Source organism: Colossoma macropomum, unplaced genomic scaffold, assembly GCF_904425465.1.
Source record: "Colossoma macropomum unplaced genomic scaffold, Colossoma_macropomum, whole genome shotgun sequence".
Taxonomy (NCBI): domain Eukaryota; kingdom Metazoa; phylum Chordata; class Actinopteri; order Characiformes; family Serrasalmidae; genus Colossoma; species Colossoma macropomum.
This window is the reverse complement of record NW_023494804.1, coordinates 14,831,442-14,851,318: the sequence shown is the minus strand read 5'-3', so window position 1 is coordinate 14,851,318 and position 19,877 is coordinate 14,831,442. Positions and strand designations below refer to the sequence as shown.

The 19,877-nt window shown below is 37.4% G+C and overlaps 1 protein-coding gene across 1 annotated transcript in view; it reads right to left on the bottom strand.

Moving 5' to 3' along the window:
- The window catches only part of ggt1b (gamma-glutamyltransferase 1b), a 29,519-nt gene extending 9,879 nt beyond the window's left edge, over window positions 1–19,640 (bottom strand). Inside the window, exons 1-7 of the mRNA XM_036594647.1 lie at window positions 19,533–19,640; window positions 14,178–14,351; window positions 13,403–13,533; window positions 11,517–11,606; window positions 7,919–8,111; window positions 6,061–6,221; window positions 5,661–5,810 (exon numbers count right to left, since the gene is read on the bottom strand). Of these exons, the coding sequence (XP_036450540.1) occupies window positions 5,661–5,810; window positions 6,061–6,221; window positions 7,919–8,111; window positions 11,517–11,606; window positions 13,403–13,533; window positions 14,178–14,350 (898 nt within the window). The 5' untranslated portion in view covers window position 14,351; window positions 19,533–19,640. The remainder of the gene's footprint in view (window positions 1–5,660; window positions 5,811–6,060; window positions 6,222–7,918; window positions 8,112–11,516; window positions 11,607–13,402; window positions 13,534–14,177; window positions 14,352–19,532) is intronic.
- Window positions 19,641–19,877: the final 237 nt, after the last annotated feature.

The window sequence follows — 19,877 nt, the reverse complement described above, 5'->3', positions numbered from 1 at the left end:
CATAAACACTATAAAGCTATAGACACTATAGACACTGTAAACACTAAACATTATAACAACTTAAACACTATAAACACTGTAAACAACACTATAGACCTTACAAACACTATAAACGATATAAACTCTATAGACATTATAAATGATATAAAAACTATAGACACTATAATCTCTATAAACACTGTAGACCCTATATACACTATAAACACTATAAGCGCTATAAATGATATAAACACTATAAACGCTAGAAACACTATAAACTCTATAAACATTCTAGACACTATAGACACTATAAACACTATAAACACTATAAACATTATAAATGCTATAAACACTATATATACACTATAAATGCTATAAATACTATAGACACTATAAAAACTGCAAACATTATAAATGATATAAACACTATAAACGCTGTAAACGATATCAACACTAGACACTATAAATGCTATAAACACTATAGACACTATAAACACTAAACGATATAAACACTAAACGATATAAACACTGTAAACACTATAAAGACAATAAACACTATAGACACTATAAACACTATAGACACTATAACGCTATAAACACTATAGACACTATAAACACTAATAACACTATAAACACTATAAATGATATAGATACTGTAAACATTATAAATGATATAAACACTGTAAATGATATAAAAGATATAAACACTATAGAAACTATAAATGCTATAAACACTACAGACACTATAAACACTATAAACGATATAAACACTAAACGCTATAAACACTATAAATGCTATAAACGCTATAAACACTATAAACATTACAGACACTATAAACACTATAGAGTCTATAAACGCTATAAACACTGTAGACACTATAAATGCTATAAACACTATAAACATTATAAACACTATTAACATAACAAACACTATAGACACTAAACACTAAAGATTATAAACACTTAACGCTATAAACACTTAACGATATAAACACAACGCTATAAACACAACACTTTGGACACTATAAACACTAAACGATATAAACACTGTAAACACTATAAAGACAACAAACACTATAGACACTATTAACACTATAGACACTATAAACGCTTTAAACACTTTAGACACTTTAAACACTAAAGACATTATAAACACTATAAACGATATAAACACTATAAACACTAAATGTTATAAACACTGTAGACACTATAAATGCTATAAACACTAGACAATATAAACACTATAAATGCTATAAACACTAAATGCTATAAACACTATAGACACTATAAACACTATAAACGCTATAAACACTATAAACATTAGACACTATAAACTTTATAAACACTCTAGACACTATAAACATTAAAGACACTATAAACACAATAGACAATATAAACACTACAAAGCTATAGACACTATAGACACTTTAAACACTAAACATTATAAACGATATAAACACTTAAAGCTATAAACACAACACTATGGACACTATAAATGCTATAAACACTATAAACATTATAAACACTATAAATGCTATAAACACTATAGACACTATAAACACTAAAGACATTATAAACACTGTAAATGATATAAACACTATAAACGTTATAAACACTGTAGACACTACAGACACTGTAAACACTGTAAACATTATAAATGATATAAACACTATAAATGCTATAAACGATATAAACACTATAGACACTATAGACACCACAAACACTATAAACGATATAAACACTATAGAAACTATAAACACTATAAACGCTATAAACACTATAAACACTCTAGAGACTATAAACTCTATAAACACTCTAGACACTATAAACCCTAAAGACATTATAAACGTTATAAACACTATAAACATAATAAACACTAGAAAGCTATAGACACTATAGACACTGTAAACACTGTAACCATAGCTATAAACACAACACTATGGACACTATAAATGCTATAAACACTATACATGTTATAAACGCTATAAACATAAACACTATAAAGCTATAGACACTATAGACACTGTAAACACTATAAACATTATAAACAATATAAACACTAAACACTATAAACACAACACTATAGACATTATAAACACTATAAACGATATAAACACTATAGACACTATAAATGCTATAAACACTATATACACTAAACTCTATAAACACTCTAGACCCTATAGACACTATAAACACCAAAAACACTATAAATTATGTAAACATTATAAATGCTCCAGACACTTTTACAGTTTTACATAGATTCCAGCATTTAAGACCACTTATTATTAAAACTGTTAGAAAGCTCAGTAAAACTTTATTTTTCTGCAAAGCCTCTTTTACTGCTAGGGAGGATAATTTCATTTTTACCTAATAATCTAATTCTGCTCTGGAGTGACAAGGGGGCAGTGAATAAGACGTATGAAAGGTGAAAGGTGTTAGTGACTGTTAGTGACAGTGCCTGTCCTGATCATCTGGGAGTGGAGCTGCTTGTGTTTAATTCCTGAAGCTGAAAAAGTTTAAAGATCAAACTTACAGCTCAGTGACTGAACTACCAACAGACTCTCAGGTCACACAAACGTTATCTGGTTTACTTTATTTACTAAGAAAAACACTATTTTAATCCCTTAAATGGCCAGGGCTCACTGGTGGACCCAAAGTTTTATTATATATAATAAGGTTTTGCAATAACAAATATGTAATAAGCCTTTAATGATGCAGAACAATATTAAGATCAGTTAGCACCCTGTAGTTAGCTTTTCTTAGCTTGGCATCTTACTGTTATCTTGTTAAATAAACAGAAGTCTATGATTGGTCAGTTTGTGTGTTAGTGAAACCGCCACTTCCTGTCAAAATTAGCCAACAAAAATCCTCCAGATTCTCTGGCAATAGGCACAAATCTGGCTTGCAAGATCAGCTAACATCAGCCCAAACATTCACAGGCAACTTCACCAAGGAGCTGCCTAGGCCTATTTATGACCACACTTCTGAAATGCATCTTCTAAGGTCTTCAGTAGTTGTGTACACCAAGCTGCAGCCGCCACAATTGGAAAGACTATATTAGAATCCAGAGGGCGGGGTTTATATACATGTCACTGCTGATTGGGTCCATGACACGCCCATCAAACGAAAGAAAACACACCTCAGAGGCTCACTGCACACCGTTTCACACAATTTCAGCGAAACATGTCGTCCAACCTGGAATCTGTAGCAAAACAGTGTACAACGTTTTGAGGTTGACCGTGCCCCTTGATCTTGACTCAGAACTGGTGACCAATTTCTCCCAGGAACCTCCAGGATACAGAATCTTCTCGGCAGTGGCCCCGGCGGTGTGGTGTGAGCATCAGTGGAGAGAACCCAGTTCTGACGCGGGCGTTTGAGGTTTTCTTTTTGAGAGTTTATGAGGGATCTGAGCTGACAGGCCGCTGAAGCGAATCTCCTGCTGCCGGGGAGCCGTGAAAAAGGGTTTTGACGCGCGGGTTCGTTTTATTCCAAGCTCAGTTTGTGTCCAATTAGAGGCTACAGCCGGGCGCTGGTGAGAGAGACAGAGGGCAGCTGAGTGGGCGGAGAGTTAGCAGAGCGGCGGGCAGACGGATTCTAATTACCCGTCACATTAAAGTTTGGAGTCAGTCTCGTCCCACTGATCCACGCAGGACGCTCTCCGGCAGAAACACACAACACACCGCAGACCAACACTGGAGCTCAGAGCTGCTGACCACTCTCACAGCATCTGGACACTTTTAGACAGATTTGCCTTTAAACCTTTAAGTTCAGCGCAAAAAAGCATTGATAGGTCTGTGCAAAAGTTTTGGACACCTGACAAAAATCTATATTAAAAAGCCATTTATCTGGACTGTGAACAGGGAGTTAAATTTGCTCTTAAATATTTGAATACAATACAAATGATATTACAGTAAGTGATGATTTTATGTTTCTCAGTGTTTTGACTTAACTGCTTTCTGCTGTCTCCTTAAGGAAGCCCAGCATTACTTGTAGTTGCCATCCAATACTTATCGAATCAAAATTTATACCGAATCAATATACCGAATCCAATACTTATCAAATCAATATTTATACCGAATCAATATACCGAATCCAATACTTACCAAACCAATATTTCATTAAATTAAATCATGATGATTTTGAGTAATTCTGTTCTGCTATTACTCCATTACTAGCAGCACTGTTCTCCTATTAGTGGATTTTTAGCAATGCTGGTGTCCTATTTGTGGACTTTTAGTAATGCTGTTCTAATATTGGTGGATTCTTAGCAATGCTGTTCTCGTATTGGAGGATTTTTGGCAATGCCATTTTCTCACTGGTGGACTTTTAGCAACGCCATTCTCCTATTGGTGGATTTTTAGCAATGCTGTTCTCCTATTGGTGGACTTTTAGTAATGCTGTTCTCCTATTGGTGGATTCTTAGCAATGCTGTTCTCCTATTGGTAGATTTTTAGCTATGCTGTTCTCCTATTAATGGGCTTTTAGCAATGCCATCCTCCTACTGGTGAATTTTTAGCAATGCTGTTTTCCTATTGGTGGATTTTTAGCAATGCCATTCTCCTATTAGTGGATTTTTAGCAATACTGTTCTCCTATTAGTGGATTTTAAGCAATGCCATTCCATTCTCCTATTGGTAGATTTTTAGCAGTGCTGTTCTCCTATTAGTGGATTTTTAGCAATACCATTTTCTTACTGGTGTATTTTTAGTATGCCGTTCTCCTATTTATGGATTTTTAGCAACGCAGTTCTCCCATTGGTGAATTATTAGCAATGCTGTTCTCCTATTGATGGGTTTTTAGCAATGCTGTTTTCCTGTTGGTGGATTTTTAGCAATTCTCTTTTCTTTTGGTTGATTTTTACCAATGACGTTCTCCTATTAATGGATTTTTAGCAATGCTGTTCTCCTATTAGTGGATTTTTGGCAATGTTGTTCTCCTATTGGTGGATTTTTAGCAATGCTGTTTTCCTATTGGTGGATTTTTAGCAATGCTGTTCTCGTATTGGTTGATTTTTACCAATGCTGTTCTCCTATTAGTGGATTTTTGGCAATGTTGTTCTCCTATTGGTCGATTTTTAGCAATGCTGTTTTCCTATTGGTGAATTTTTAGCAATGCTGTTCTCGTATTCATTGATTTTTACCAATGCCGTTCTCCTATTAGTGGATTTTTAGCAATGCTGATCTCCTATTGGTGGATTTTTAGCAATGTCCTTCTCCTATTGGTGGATTTTAAGCAATACCGTTCTCTTGTTGCTGGATTTTTAGCAGTGCCGTCCTACAATTAATGGATTTTAGCAATGTTGTTCTCCTATTGGTTGATTTTTAGCAATACTGTTTTCTTATTGGTGAATTTTTAGCAATGCTGTTCTCCTATCGCTGGATTTTTAGCAATGCTCTTCTCCTATTGGTTGATTTTTAGCAATGCTGTTTTCTTATTGGTGAATTTTTAGCAACGCCGATTTCTTACTGGTGGATTTTTAGCAATGTCATTTTCTTTTTGGTGGATTGTTAGCAATGCCGTTCACCTTTTGGTGGAATTTTGGCAAGGCCGTTTTCTTATTGGTGGATTTTTAGCAATGCTATTCTCTTATTGGTGGATTTTTTGCTGTGCTGTTCACCTGTTGTATGAGATGACTGTGAGGGCAGGTATAATGAATGTAACAGTAATTGTTTTTGATCTTACCGCTGAGTATGTTGAGTATGAGGGTGAGTACGGGGCCGCCGGATGGTGCATTGGGCACAAACATGGTGAAATCGCCCACCGATGCCTGTAGAGGGCTTTCATTCAGTACAGGAGTGTAATTCAGCAGATCCTCCAGAGTTATTATCCCACCTGAAGACACGCACACACACCTGTTTCACACCTGCATCACATATTCACTGAGTCATAGTCTTATTTATTATAAAGTCTATTATTTTATCATCATCTTTGACATAAAGTCATTCAGTAGATAAGCATCTCATAATTTTCCTTAAATCATTCATTTTACACCTTTCATAACCTGCATGAGCACTGACGATTTTAGCATACAATATCTTTTATAGTTGTCTGTGGAAACAATTAGAACAGAACGGCACCCAACCTGCATCCCTGATGTCGTTGACGAGGTTCTGAGCGATGGAGCCGTTGTAGAAGGCGTCAGGCCCTTTGTCTGCAATCTCTTGGTATGTATCGGCCAGTTTGGTGAAGGTGATGGTGTCGTTTTCCTGCAGGATGTCTCCACTTTCATCACAGAACACAGAGCTAAAACACAGTAGGTCCACCACCCTGTAAGTTCTCACTGTTTAACTACATTAGAGAAAGATTCATTGATTGTAAAGCAGCTCTGTCTTTGATTTATCTTCAACACTCAGCTTCATCTTCATCAAGCCTCTTTCTCAGTATGAACAGCAGGTTATCGTCTAAATAATGATTTTTTTTCCAAACTGTTGAAACTCTTTTGGCCTAAACGTGCTTTAAACACCTGAAAGGTCTGTGTTCTGACATTACAACAAAAAGCGAAAGTGGGCATTCTTTCCTAGCATAGCACTGTCCCTAAAAGTGGCACAAATATTTACATGTGTGATCTTGTTTTGTTCTAAATAGACCTTGTTAAAATAGACCTTGACCTACTTTTATTTATTTTATTTCCTCCTGAGGTCTAATAATAAATTTTGTGTGGTTTTATGAACGAAAGAGTCATAATTCATTTTTATATGACCATTTTTCCAACCTCTCTTAGAATTAAACAGGCAGTTTTTGTTACAGTGCCTTTAAGACTGATATATGTAAATGAGCTCTGCTCTGATGGGCTGTGTCTCACTCAAAAAGCAGACAGGGTTGAAACACTCCTCATAACTTCAGTGAATAGGCGGAGTTAAACTACTGTAGGCTGAAAAGGTGGCTATATACATACATGTAAACAAGTTGCTTTTGAGGGTGAGCGTTTACATGTTTCTATACCACATCAAACTCTTTTATTAAAAAAAGGAAGTAAATATGTGGTCGTGATTTTTTGCAGCGCTGTTCTCTTATAGGTTGATTTTTAGCAATGTTTTTCTCCTATTGGTGGGTTTTTAGAGAGGCTGTTCCCTTATTGGTGGACTTTTAGCAATGTTGTTCTGTGGATGTTAAACAATGCTGTTCTCCTATTAGTGAATTTTTAGCAATGCTGTTCTCTTATTGGTAGATTTTTAGCATTTTTAGCAATGCTGTTCTCCTATTAGTGAATTTTTAGCAATGCTGTTCTCCTATTAGTGAATTTTTAGCAATGCTGTTCTCTTATTGGTAGATTTTTAGCATTTTTAGCAATGCTGTTTTCCAGTTTGTGGATTTTAAGCTATGCTGTTCTCATATTAGTGGAATTTAGCAATACTGTTCTCCTATTGGATTTTTAACAATGCTGTTCTCTTATTGGCAGATTTTTAGCAGTGCTGTTCTTTTATTGGTTGATTTTAGCAATGCTGTTCTCTTATTGGTGGATTTTTAGCAGTGCTGTTCTTTTATTGGTTGATTTTTAGCAGCGCTGTTTTCCTATCGGTGGATTTTTTTTAGCAATGTTGTTCTCTTATTCGTGGATTTTTAGCAATGCTGTTCTCTTATTGGTGGATTTTTGGCAATGTCTTTCTCCTATTGGTAGATTTTTAGCAATGCTGTTCTCTTATTCGTTGATTTTCAGCAGTGCTGTTCTCTTATTGGTGGATTTGTAGCAGTGCTGTTCTTTTATTGGTGAATTTTTAGCAGTGCTGTTTTCTTATTGGTGCATTTTTAGCAATGTCTTTCTCTTATTTCATTAGCAATGATATGGGCCCTTTTATATGGTACGTTATTGATAACCAACAAAGAAAACATGCTGTTTTGTAATGAAAAGTTTTGAGAAGTCAGTATTATGGATATGATGGAGCTATATAGAGGTCCCATTGCTCCTCTAATGGTAACAGCAGAAGTGTCTTAATCCTCACCACAGGGTCTTGTCGCTGATGATGGTGTTTCGGTTGCTGTAGATGGCTTGTGCCAGTGCCCTGCCCACCGGGAAGCCCTCGCGTGCCAGCTTTATACTGGGCAGGAACAGCTCTCTCCAGGGCAGCTTACCATGACGCCGATGAGCCAGTTCATAACCTCGGATCTCTCCAGGAACAGCGATGGACAGACCACCTACACAGAGGCATGAAGGCCCGTTAACCATTTAAACCATATATTATTAAGAAATGACCAGTGGTATCCAGTGCTGTGCAAAAGTCAGAGACCCTTGATTTATTTAACAGTCAAAACAGCTGTTAAGTACAAATTATTTATTGTCCACCCTTCTGCCATGAGCCACAGTTACAAAGTTCAGTCTTGGTAGTTTGTTGATCATTTTCTGAAGTAATCCAAACACATTCAGTGATGTTGAGGTCTGGACTCTGGGGTGGTCAGTCCATTGTTCTGAGAACACCAGCAGTTTCTTTGTATAAAAGCATGTCTTGATCTTCACAGCGGTGTGCTCAGGGTTGTTTTCTTGCTGTAGAATTAATTTCTAACGTTTTCCAGAGGGGCGCTACATGCTGTATTAAAATTTGTTTTTACTTATTTGCATCCATGACGCCTTCAGTCAAGGACAAATCACCAACTCCATATGTTTTTCTACATCCCAAACTTGCACTTATCCTCTACCGTGCTCGGCTGATGGCTGTAAAAGTCTTTTATTACTTTGGTGGAGTACATACCAGCTTCTGTTGCTACCAGAGATCTCAATTTTAGATTCATCAGTCCATAAATCTGCACTCCACGCCTCATCCAGTTTCAGAGCTTTAGGGCAGATTTTCTCATCTATGTCCTTTTCTCAGTGAGGCTTCTTGGCAGCTACACATCCTTTCAGACCCATAGGGCTGAGTTGTCTTCTCACAGTGCAAGGATGGACAGAAACACCTGTGGATGTTTTCAGATCTGAAGCAGCTTGCTGTTTATCTCATAGGGGCAGTTTTGGTGTCTACCAGGTCTCCCAGGTGGTTGTTAGGAGTCACATTTTCTCTGCAGCTTCTAATCAGTTTTGGAAACTCCTTCATTATGCAAGTGGATTATCTCATACCTAATCTCCACACAAATATCCCCTGAAAAATCAATAACTTGTACTTAATGACTGTTTTGACCAGGAATAAAATATCTTTTTTCACAGTACTGTTAACCTTGATTCAATAACTTTTATAAATACAATCAATCAATCAACCTTTATTTAAGCTCTGAATACATTGAGGGAGAACCTCATTTACAATGTTGCCAAGTAATACAGGAATCAGGGATTGAGTTGTACAGTAAAAAAAATAAATCAAAAGCTATAATTAAATAAAAATTATAGCTAAATTTAATAATAAGAAGGTACCAATAAACTTTTAAATCAATAAACGATTAAAATTACAATATAGTAACTTAGTATTGACTATTACACTGAATATTCAACGTAACTGGAGAAACTCTTTACACAGCAGTGGAATATAAACAATAAAAGGAATACATTAAGCTTATTTTCTATTTTTACATATAAAAACAGCCTTTACAAATTATTGGATACTATTATCCCAGATAGCAAGCATCTATCAGGTCTGCTGGCTTGATAAAGTCAGCACCCCACTGTATACCACTGTTGGTCCACCCCCGGACCACCCAGATTACTGTCCTACATACAAGCTCTACTTAGTTTTAAACTCTTTAAACAGATTTTAAATGCACAGAGCCTTTTATTTTAGAAAATAAACTTAGACAAATATTACAAATAAGTGAGAGAAAAAAAATGACAAGGCTTAATGTAAAATCATGTTATAGAAAATGACACTACGCTAGATTAATATAATTCACTAAACTAATTTACAAAGTATAACTAAAGAAAGTAAGGAAGGAAAAATAGGTAAACTGGACTGTGAGGGGAAAATGAGTGATCATAAGTGGAATTTTGTCTAACACTCTGCTTGGTATTGTTGGGCCGCCCAGAAAACACTGAGCAAAACACCAGTGGACCACCAGCTTTGCCATCAGTGGGCCGACAGTGGTCCACTCTCCTCTTGCTATCAGGGTATGACTGATTATAGTCAATTCTAACATTCTAAACTGAATGCAGTCAAATCACCACGTTTAGATCGAGCTGCAGACATTACTTAGTAATCCAGAGGTGAGAAAAACCTGCTTGATGTGAGGGGGGATGCATCAGTATGTCATCCTATAAGAAACATGACAAAAAAATGTCAATTTTGAGATTTGCAAAGTTCTCTTTGATGTATAAAATGGACCAGGGCCCAAATTACAGAAACTTCCTCTCTTTTAGTCCTAAGTTAAGATCTGACAGGTCAAGATATGATTTTTCACAAATTCAGACACACAGAGCTGAAACGTAAACACAATCAAAATAATGTTAAATATGTAAGTTACAGCTGCTGTTACTGATGTAAAAATGTCAAACTAAACTAAAATGTGATAAACTGTAAGTTATGAATACTGTCAGAGCGCCCTCTGCTGTTTATCAGAGCGTCGCCGCTCCCCAGTTTCAGTCCCCGTTTCCCAAACGCTTTAGCTGTGCGCACTGATGTTATTCCTGCTAATAAACAGACACACATTCAGCTCTGTCTCCTCATTATTCACCACCATCACTGTAATATTTGATCATCAACATTAACACACAAAGGTAATGAGAGGGGACGGTGGAGATTGTGTCTGCAGTGTCTGAGTTAGAAAAGAAAAACATCTCACAAGTGAAAACAGCGTTTTGCAGTATAAGTAAACGTGGCGTCAATATGCTAGTAGTGAACTATGCTGCCTGACACAGCTGCCTAAAAACAATAGAAACGGACGCTTAAAAAGACGCTTAAAACCTGTTAGCGTTTACAAAAGTTAGGACAGTATTTAGGAGATTTAGTCTAGTTAGGATGTTTGTGTAAAACTGTTTTCTTATCTGGAGTTAATGATAAGATTATGAAGATAGGAACTGTTATTCTGTAATAGCTACTATCCTAAATTCAGTCTGTACTGAGGTCTTCATGGTGATTAAGCAGATTTCAGAGTTAAGATGTAATATGACTGCAGTGCTCACACAAAAAACAATGATCACTGTAAAACTGTCACAGGCTGTTTATGTTCAAACAGCTGCAGTTGATCTTCCAACATCTTCAGATTCTAATATGATATTAAAAAGTCTGGGCCACCAAATCACAGAAAAATTGAGAGATATATAAAATGCTAACTTCTTGTGTTAAAAAAGAAAAAAGTATAGCTACAGTTTATAAATGACATCACAAACCTTTTTACATTTGCGTTTTTGATCATTGGTTGTGACTGAAAGAGTGACTGGAAAACTAATAAAGTAATAATTTCTCTAGAAACTTCCTTATACTATGCATGTGTTATGCAATACAGCACTACACAGGCCTCAGACCTCTAATTAACCCCAGCTTTATAACTCCACAGTTCAGTTCCAGTGTAAAGTTTAAGTCTGTTTGCTAAGTCACTGTGGCTGTGCTGGAAATCTTATCTCCCTCTCCTGATCCTGGGGACCTTCATAAACCCCCCACACTGTTTATGGTTAATGGATGATACCTTTCCGAGAAAGCTCTGTGCTGTTTCCAAACATGTCCTGAGTGGCGTTTGAGGGGGCCGTCTCGCGAGCATCGATGGTTTCCACTCGGCCTGATGCAGAGGCGACAATAAACAACACATGTTTACGCAGCACAACCAGCATTTTGTGAGTTCAGATCGTGTCTTCAACATGATGGTGGTAGTATGAAGGAAGACTGATTGAGGGAAGGGGAGAACTCTGAGAACTTGGGCTGGAGTTCTGGGCAGCTTCTGCCTGTAGACAGAATGCCAGACCACCCTCATAGCTGTAGTAGGACTGATGTGGGGCTGAGGAACTGGAAAGAGATGAGGTGGTGGTGAGGATTGAGAACACTTCGTCACGAAACAGAAGGTGAGGATGTGAATTTATAGGGGGTTAGATTGGAAGACAGAGGGGTTTCAGGCACAGCCCCCCCAAACTTCAGTTAAAACACAAATACATATCATCAGTGTCTAAAGAAAAACAAGCATCTCTGCAATATTAAGTTTAAGGAGAGTACAATGTAAAGAGTAGCTGCAGAGCTCAAATGATGTAAAATAAAAATCAACAAAAATGAAGATGCATGGTTTTCTTTGCACAGTGATGCATGGTGAAATGATTCTTCAGATTGATGGACAATGTGCTGTACACACCTCTATATGGCACCAAAAGAGTTCTTCTATTGTGCTTGAAACAATAGAAGAACCCTTTTTTGATGCTACTTAGAACCATTTTCAGAAAGGTTCTATGTAGAACCATCTACAGCACATTCTCCATCACTCTGAAGAATCATTTCATGAAGCAAAGAACCTTTTCTGGTGCTAGATAGAACTCTTTTCAAAACACTTACATATAGAACCATCTACAGCACCATTTCTTTCACTCTGAAGAACTATTTCATGATGTAAAGAACTATTTTTGGTGCTATACAGAACCATTTTTAAAAAGGTTCTATATAGAACCGTCTACAGCACGTTCTCCATCAATCTGAAGAACGATTTCATGATGCAAAGAACCTTTTTTGTGCTAGATAGAACTCTTATCAAAACACTTACATATGGAACCATATACAGCACGGTATCCATCACTCTGATAAACCATTTCATGATGCAAAGAACTATTTTGGTGCTATACAGAACCATTTTCAAAAAGGCTGTATATGGAGCCATCTAAAACACTTTCTGCATCAATCTGAAGAACTATCTCATGAAACAAAGAACCCTTTTTGGTGCTATATAGACACATTTTCAAAAAGGTTTTACACAGAACCATCTATGGCACATTCTCCATCAATCCAAAGAACCATTTTATGATGCAAAGAACCATTTTTGGTGCAATATAGAACCATTTTCAAAATGGTTCTGTACAGAACTATCTACAGCACATTCTCCATAAATCTAAATAACCATTTCATGATGCAAAGAACCCATTTTGGTGCTATATAGAACCATTTTCAAAATGGTTCTATACAGAACCTTCTACAGCACTTTCTCCATCAATCCAAGAACCATTTTATGATGCAAAGAACCATTTTTGGTGCTATATAGAACCATTTTTAAAAATGTTCTATACAGAACCATCTACAGCACATTCTCCATCAATCTAAATAATGATTTCGTGATGCAAAGAACCCTTTTTGGTGCTGTTTAGAACCGATTTTAAAAATGTTCTACATAAAACCATCTACAGCACATTCTCCATCAATATAAAGAACAATTTCACCATGCAAGAACCATTTAATCATGCAGAGGGTTCTTTGAGTGTTCATGGTTCTATGGAGAACCATTTTCTTTACTAAAGAACCCTTAAAGAACCATCTTTTTTAAGACTGCACTTTATTCACATTTGGCCTGCACTTCGAGCTGTTGGCCAGTGGGTGTGTCTGTACCTGTGCTGGAGTTGTAGATGTTGAGGAACAGGCCGCCACCGATGCCCATACTGTGAGGGTTCATCAGCCCCACACACAGCAGCCCCGCTATCATTCCATCTACAGCAGAACCCCCCCTCTGCAGGATATCCCTGAAAGAAACACGCAGAGTGAACTGCAACATGCAGAAGAAACACTGCAGACAGGCTGGGTGGTGAAGAGTTAAGGAATTTCTAATAGACTAGAATGGGCCTCATTCACAATCCCTTCTTAACAAGAAATCTCTTCTTAAAACCCACTTACACAGTTTTCACAAAGATTCTGACATTCACCAGTGTTTTCTTATTTGGGGTTTGTTTTTAGGTAAGAACAGAATCTACACACACTCAAGAGCACAACGGTGAGAACAGGTACTGAGGTCAGGTACTGATGTTGGATGGTCAGTTCTGGATCACTCCAACTCATCCCAAAGGTATTGGATGGAGCTCCATCTCTCCAGAGAACACAGTTCCACTGCTCCACAGCTCAATGCTGGGGGGCTTTATACTTCTAGCCCACGCTTGGCATTGGAAATGGTGATCTTGGGATCATGTGCAGCTGCTCCAGAGAGTCCCATTCTATTCTAAATCTAATTCACTAACCAGAAAGACTGCCTGGCCTGGCCCTTTTGGACAGATAATATATGATCTGCTGAGGAAATATCATCATCTTAAAACTCAGCTGATTAAGTGAAGCGATCACAGTCACAGATTTTTAGTGATTTTCTGAAAGTGAATGTGCTGAAACAGTCTCTGACCTGCCGATCTCAGAGCATCGTCCAGCATCTGCTGCCACTGCCGCCCGTGTATACGAACCATCGGGAGAAGTGGTGGGTTGTTTCTCCCTAACGCCGAAAAAAACGCCCACAAATGTTCCCACTGCAGCCAGCAGCAGCACCAGCAGCCCCACCACCACCGACTTCTGCACCATCCTGATAACACAGTCAGCAATTACAGCACTGATACACACACACTCACCGGTATCACTTCACAGACCTTCATCAGGTGATACATACACTGGACACTTAGAAACACTTAAACATGTAAAAAATGAGGTTTTGACTTAAAAACATTCATTTTTAACATTCTATTAACTCACAATTTTAAGGAAGCTGGAACACAAATTTTTTAAAGTTGAAACAACATTTGAGTTTTTTTTTTTACAGTGTACCTTCTTTTTCCACTGGCCACTTTATTAGAAACACCTACCTTGTGCTTCTTGGTGGCCACTTTATTAGAAACACCTACCTTTTGCTTCCACTCACTGGCCACTTTATTAGAAACACCAACTTATATTTCAACTCACTGGCCACTTTATTAGAAACACCTACCCTGGGCTTCCACTAACTGGCCAATTTATTAGAAACACCTATCTTCTGTTTCCATTCAGTGGCCACTTTATTAGAAACACCTACCTTGGGCTTCCACTCACCGGCCACTTTCTTCAAAACATCTACCTTATAGATCTATAGAACAGCTCTGAGGTCAGAAACTGACTTGATGGAGAACTAGAGGATGGTTAACAGACTGTGCATCAACAGATGGTCCACAGACTCTAAGTGTACACATTTTTAAAAAAGGTTTTTACGGGTTAGTGAGGGTTTTATTAAAGTAGCAGCACATCAGAAGCACTTTATCAGAAGAGGAACTCCCAGTGAAACAGTGCACAAAGCAGAACAGCAGGTTCTGTTCAGTGAGAAGATCTCTGTGCATCAAAATGTTCACAGTGTCTCAACCAGCAGAGCCGTGATATTTACAGAACAGTCATACACAGTCTAATGAGCCAGAGAGGCTCACACACAGACCGCACAGGGCACTAAGAGCAGCCCTGATGGAGTTAGTAATGAAGACGGGCTCAAAATATAAAGACGAACAATAAATAACAACAGAAGCTACAGCAGGTCTGATAAAGAGAAAAGATGATTAGCTTTAAAGAAACTTGTTCACTCCAATCAGAATTTAAAGCCCAGACTACTGTCACCAATGACTCAAATGTGAATATATTGTGTTGCAATAGTTAAATTGCCAATTTTCTACATTTTCTTTTTGTTTTTTCCCCACTAGTCCATTTATAATGTTTGTTTGGTTTTATGTACAAAGATAAGTGTGATGCATTCTACATGACTAACCTCTCTTTAATAGATACTGAATAATTCATAGTAGATACCAAAAAATTAATAGTAGATACCAAAAAATTTATAATGGATATTGAATAAATCACAGTTGATGCTCAATAATTCATAATGGATATTGAATAATTTATAGTAGATACTGAATAATTTATAGTGGATACTGAATAATTCATAATAGATACTAAATAATTTATAATAGATACTGAATAATTCATAGATTGCATAAAAAAATTACAGCCAAAGTGTAACACAGAATGATTCTTAGCTACACATACATGCAGTATGTGTTGAAAAGTAACACACTCTGTTTTGTGTTTTGAGAATGTGAATTTAGGTTGTTTTTTTTTAGTTTAATTCCTTGCTGTGTAGTTTGTTGTGAACAGTCAGTGCTGTGCGGAGTTGAGTCCGTGTGAAAGAGTTGGCGCTGTCTGAAAGCAGAGCTGATAAATCCCTGCAGTGTGGGAGCGAGCTGCAGCCAAACCAAATTAAAGCCCACCACACAGGAGACCACACTTTCTCACACTGAGAGACTCAGAGAGTCTGAAATCTCCACAGCAACCTGCCCCACACCCACAACCCCTCATGTCAACCACCAACCCCCCAACACAAGCCCTGTACGCTGAAGAACAGCGAGATCTTCCACTGACCAATAAACACTCACAGCACATACAACTTTTTATTCGAATTTGATATAGAAACTATAATTCTATAATTCTGTATGGGTCATTCTACTGTTGGGGCGTCCCACAGTCTATTGTTTTAATTATGCTTTAATCATGTTTTTACTGTTTACTTTTTTTAAACAAGTCTGTATTTTCTGACTCTGTATTTTCTCAAACCACAATTTGATGCTAGTTTTTCAGTTTAAATTGTAAAAATCCTTTAAAATGGTTGCGTACATGTTGAAATTATTTAACCTCTCTGATATCTTTGGGGTCAATTCGACCCCAGTCAGTGTTTCGTCTCTAAATGAATGATCTACATCATTTTTTTGTTTCATATTTAATGACTTTTCCTAATTAAATGGGGCAGCTGAGTAAGTATAAAATTAACATGATATGTTTTCAGTATCCTGTACACATTTGTATGCATCAGTGTTCTTTGGGGTCATTATGAGCCCAGGTTGTTTTAGTTATATATAAAAAAAAAAACATTCACACACATTTGTTGGTTTTGGATGATATTGAAGTCACTATAACATATAACGTTATAATCTTCAAAAAAAAAAAAACTGCTCACTGCTTTAGGGCCCTAACCTAACAGAACCAAATCTGAGGTCACACAACACAGGGGATAAAACATAATTCCCACAAGAACTTTGATATTTCCCGCTTTGTGGGGGTGAGGAAATATAGTTCCAGCAAGGACATTGATAGTTTACACAATAAAGGGGAACACCAAACATATTGTGGTATAAGCCATGGATCACGCTACCCTGAGAAGCTCAGGAGGTGTGGGTATGCAAAGTAGCTCCTGGTAAGAAAAAGACAGTTCTTGTTCTATTGTTGTTGTTGAAGTTGTTGCTGTTATTAGTGTAGTTGTGTTGCTTAGATTAAACTGTGTCAATGAGCAATGCCTGTTCACAATAAAAGAGCATTCCGTATCTTATCTAGGTTTTCAATATTTTTTTCTACGCTGACACCACAGTGGTGTCAGAAGTGGGATATGAATGAACTCAAACACAACAAACTCAAAGGCGAATGTTGGCAAAGGAAACTGTGAAGCTAGGTTCGGCAGCAGAGCCCAGCTGGAGCCCAGCAAGAGGAAGGCATGCATCTGCCTGCTGTGCTTCGACTGCAAGGTTGCCTGGGAGCCATACTCCACACAGCTGCAAGTGGTTGCCCAACATCACAGCTGGATGGCGGCCTGCGCTGCAATGCAACTGTGTTTGGCATTGGAGGGGAAAGCACTATGGGTGTTGGTGGATTTGGTGCCAGAACAAGATAAAGACCTAGTAATATTGACCTCGGCCCTCCAGCAATTCTTGAGGCAGGTGCTGGTAGCATGGATGGCCAGACAGTAGCTCCTGAAGAGTTGGAAGTAAAAGGGAGAGCATCACACAAGTGACACCCTTGTCGGCACCTTCAATGCAGTTGACGATAGAGAAAGGGAAAGTGATGGATACCCCCAGTTACCCCCAGTAGCCCCTGACTTGACTGTAAGCAGTGAGGAGTTTCACTGCACCCAGGAGGAGGACGCAGTGCTCAGCAGCACACCAATGGATGGGACACTTGCGGAGCTGGTGTTCGGCCACCCGCGAACAGCAGAGCAGGAGGCCACACCTGGGGTGGAGTACACTGAAGAGCCACTGCACCAAGAATACAGCCCCAGGAGAGGGAGAAGGGGCGTGAATCAGGCATCCTGTAGCACTTGTGCTGGCCGGGAATCTGTACGCCTCAGGAACTTTGTTTAGACTGTGTGGGTTGCCAGGACAGCTGACCCTTGAGGGGGGAACTATGTTATGTAAAAGGTATTCTGGATGTATGGGGCTGGGGAGGGTATGTTTTATTTAAAGGGCTATTTAGGTAGTCACCAAGAAACATAACGTACCTGACACATAAGCCTGGGTAACAATTTTAATTATAATCATTTTCAGGAGGTTGCTGGGGTCAAACTGAACCCAAGGATCAAAAATGTTAGTAAATCTAAAGATAACAGGAGGGTTAAAAATATTTCTTATAATAAAAATATTTATTGCATGGATATCTCAAAGGAAGAAAGATTATTTTTGAGAAGTCCTCAGTTAGTGAAGTTAGTAAAGTCTCCTTTTGTGTTTCTAAAAATTTGGCTAAAATACTGACAGCATCATACAAAGATTGTCAGTGATTTAACTCATTAAACATTAAGTTTTGAATAAAGGTTTCAAAATGAAAATAATAACATGAGCAGAGGAAGGTAGTATCTAGTTACATTTACTCAAATACATGTATTTCAGTTAAATATTGATGGATTTGTACTCTGCTGAGTGTTTTCAAATTGTAACACTTCTACTCAAATATATAAGTGAATAAAAGAATCTATATTTTACATTTTACAGTTACATTTTATCAGTTCATATTCATTTACTAATTCCTTTTTAGAGATTAAATTTATTCTGATTTGTTAACATCTGTACTGCTCTGTAACTGGTTACATCTCTGACTTTGGAGATTTAGCATTTTATTTTAGACCAAAATGATCCAAGAAAGAGAAAAATAGCTGTGTACAAACTTCAGTTCCTGTGCTGAGACATGCTGGATGTGTTAAGTTCCATTGCAGTTCTGTAAATTACTCTGTACTTAAGTAGTTTTTTGTCCTGACACTTTTGTATTTTTACTCAAGTTGTTTTATTTGATGACACTTTTACTTTTTACTTTTACTCAGTGATCAGTACTTTTACTTGAGTATTGATTCAGGCTACACACTTAAAAAGATGGTTCTTCAAGGGTTCTTTAGTAAAGAAAATGGTTCTATATAGAACCATGAACACTCAAAGACCCATCATGATTAAAGCATTCTTGGATGGTGAAATGGTTCATACAGCATCTTTTTGGTGCTATAAAGAACGCTTTTCAAAATAGTTCTATATAGAATCTGAACAATCTGAAAAAGCTATTTCACCATACAGAACAATTTAATCATGCCAAGGGTACTTTGAGTATTCATGGTTCTACATATAACCATTTTCTTTACTAAAGAACACTTGAAGAACCTCATAGGAACATAAATGCAATAACTGTGAATTATGATCCAGATTATATTTTTGTAATGTTGTCAGCTTTACTGATGCTGTTCAATATAAAAGACTTAATTTGAATTACGTAACGCTTTTTCGCTGTTTACATAACGGTGCTTTATGTATTTATTTTTGTATTTATTACATTCTTCTATGTTATATGTACCCTTACTGCACTATATATTCATCCTCATAGTCATTATGCCCATTCTAGCATCTGATCCAAATAAGAAAAATAACCCACAAAAAGAGAGTTTTTCTCCTACCTTGTGTTCGTCAGGCTGCTGATCAGGCTCCGGCTCTTTGTCTTTTCTGCAGAAGCCTCAGAGTGACACACTGTAGATAAAGCTCACTTGTCAATCCATTACAGTGGCTTTAAACTTTAACCCAGCGCGATAAAGCAAATCAGTGAACCGTGTTTTTATTACACACAGGGCAGGACTGGCCTTCGCTCACCAACACCGTCCATAACCAGCTCTGTTCACTCAGTAACATACATGTAAGTGCTGTTTAGATAGATTTACACTTCAAATGACATTTTACTTCTACTCAAACAAGTCAAGTTCATATAAATATATGTTATTGTTATTTTAGTTGTCTTCCAGCATACT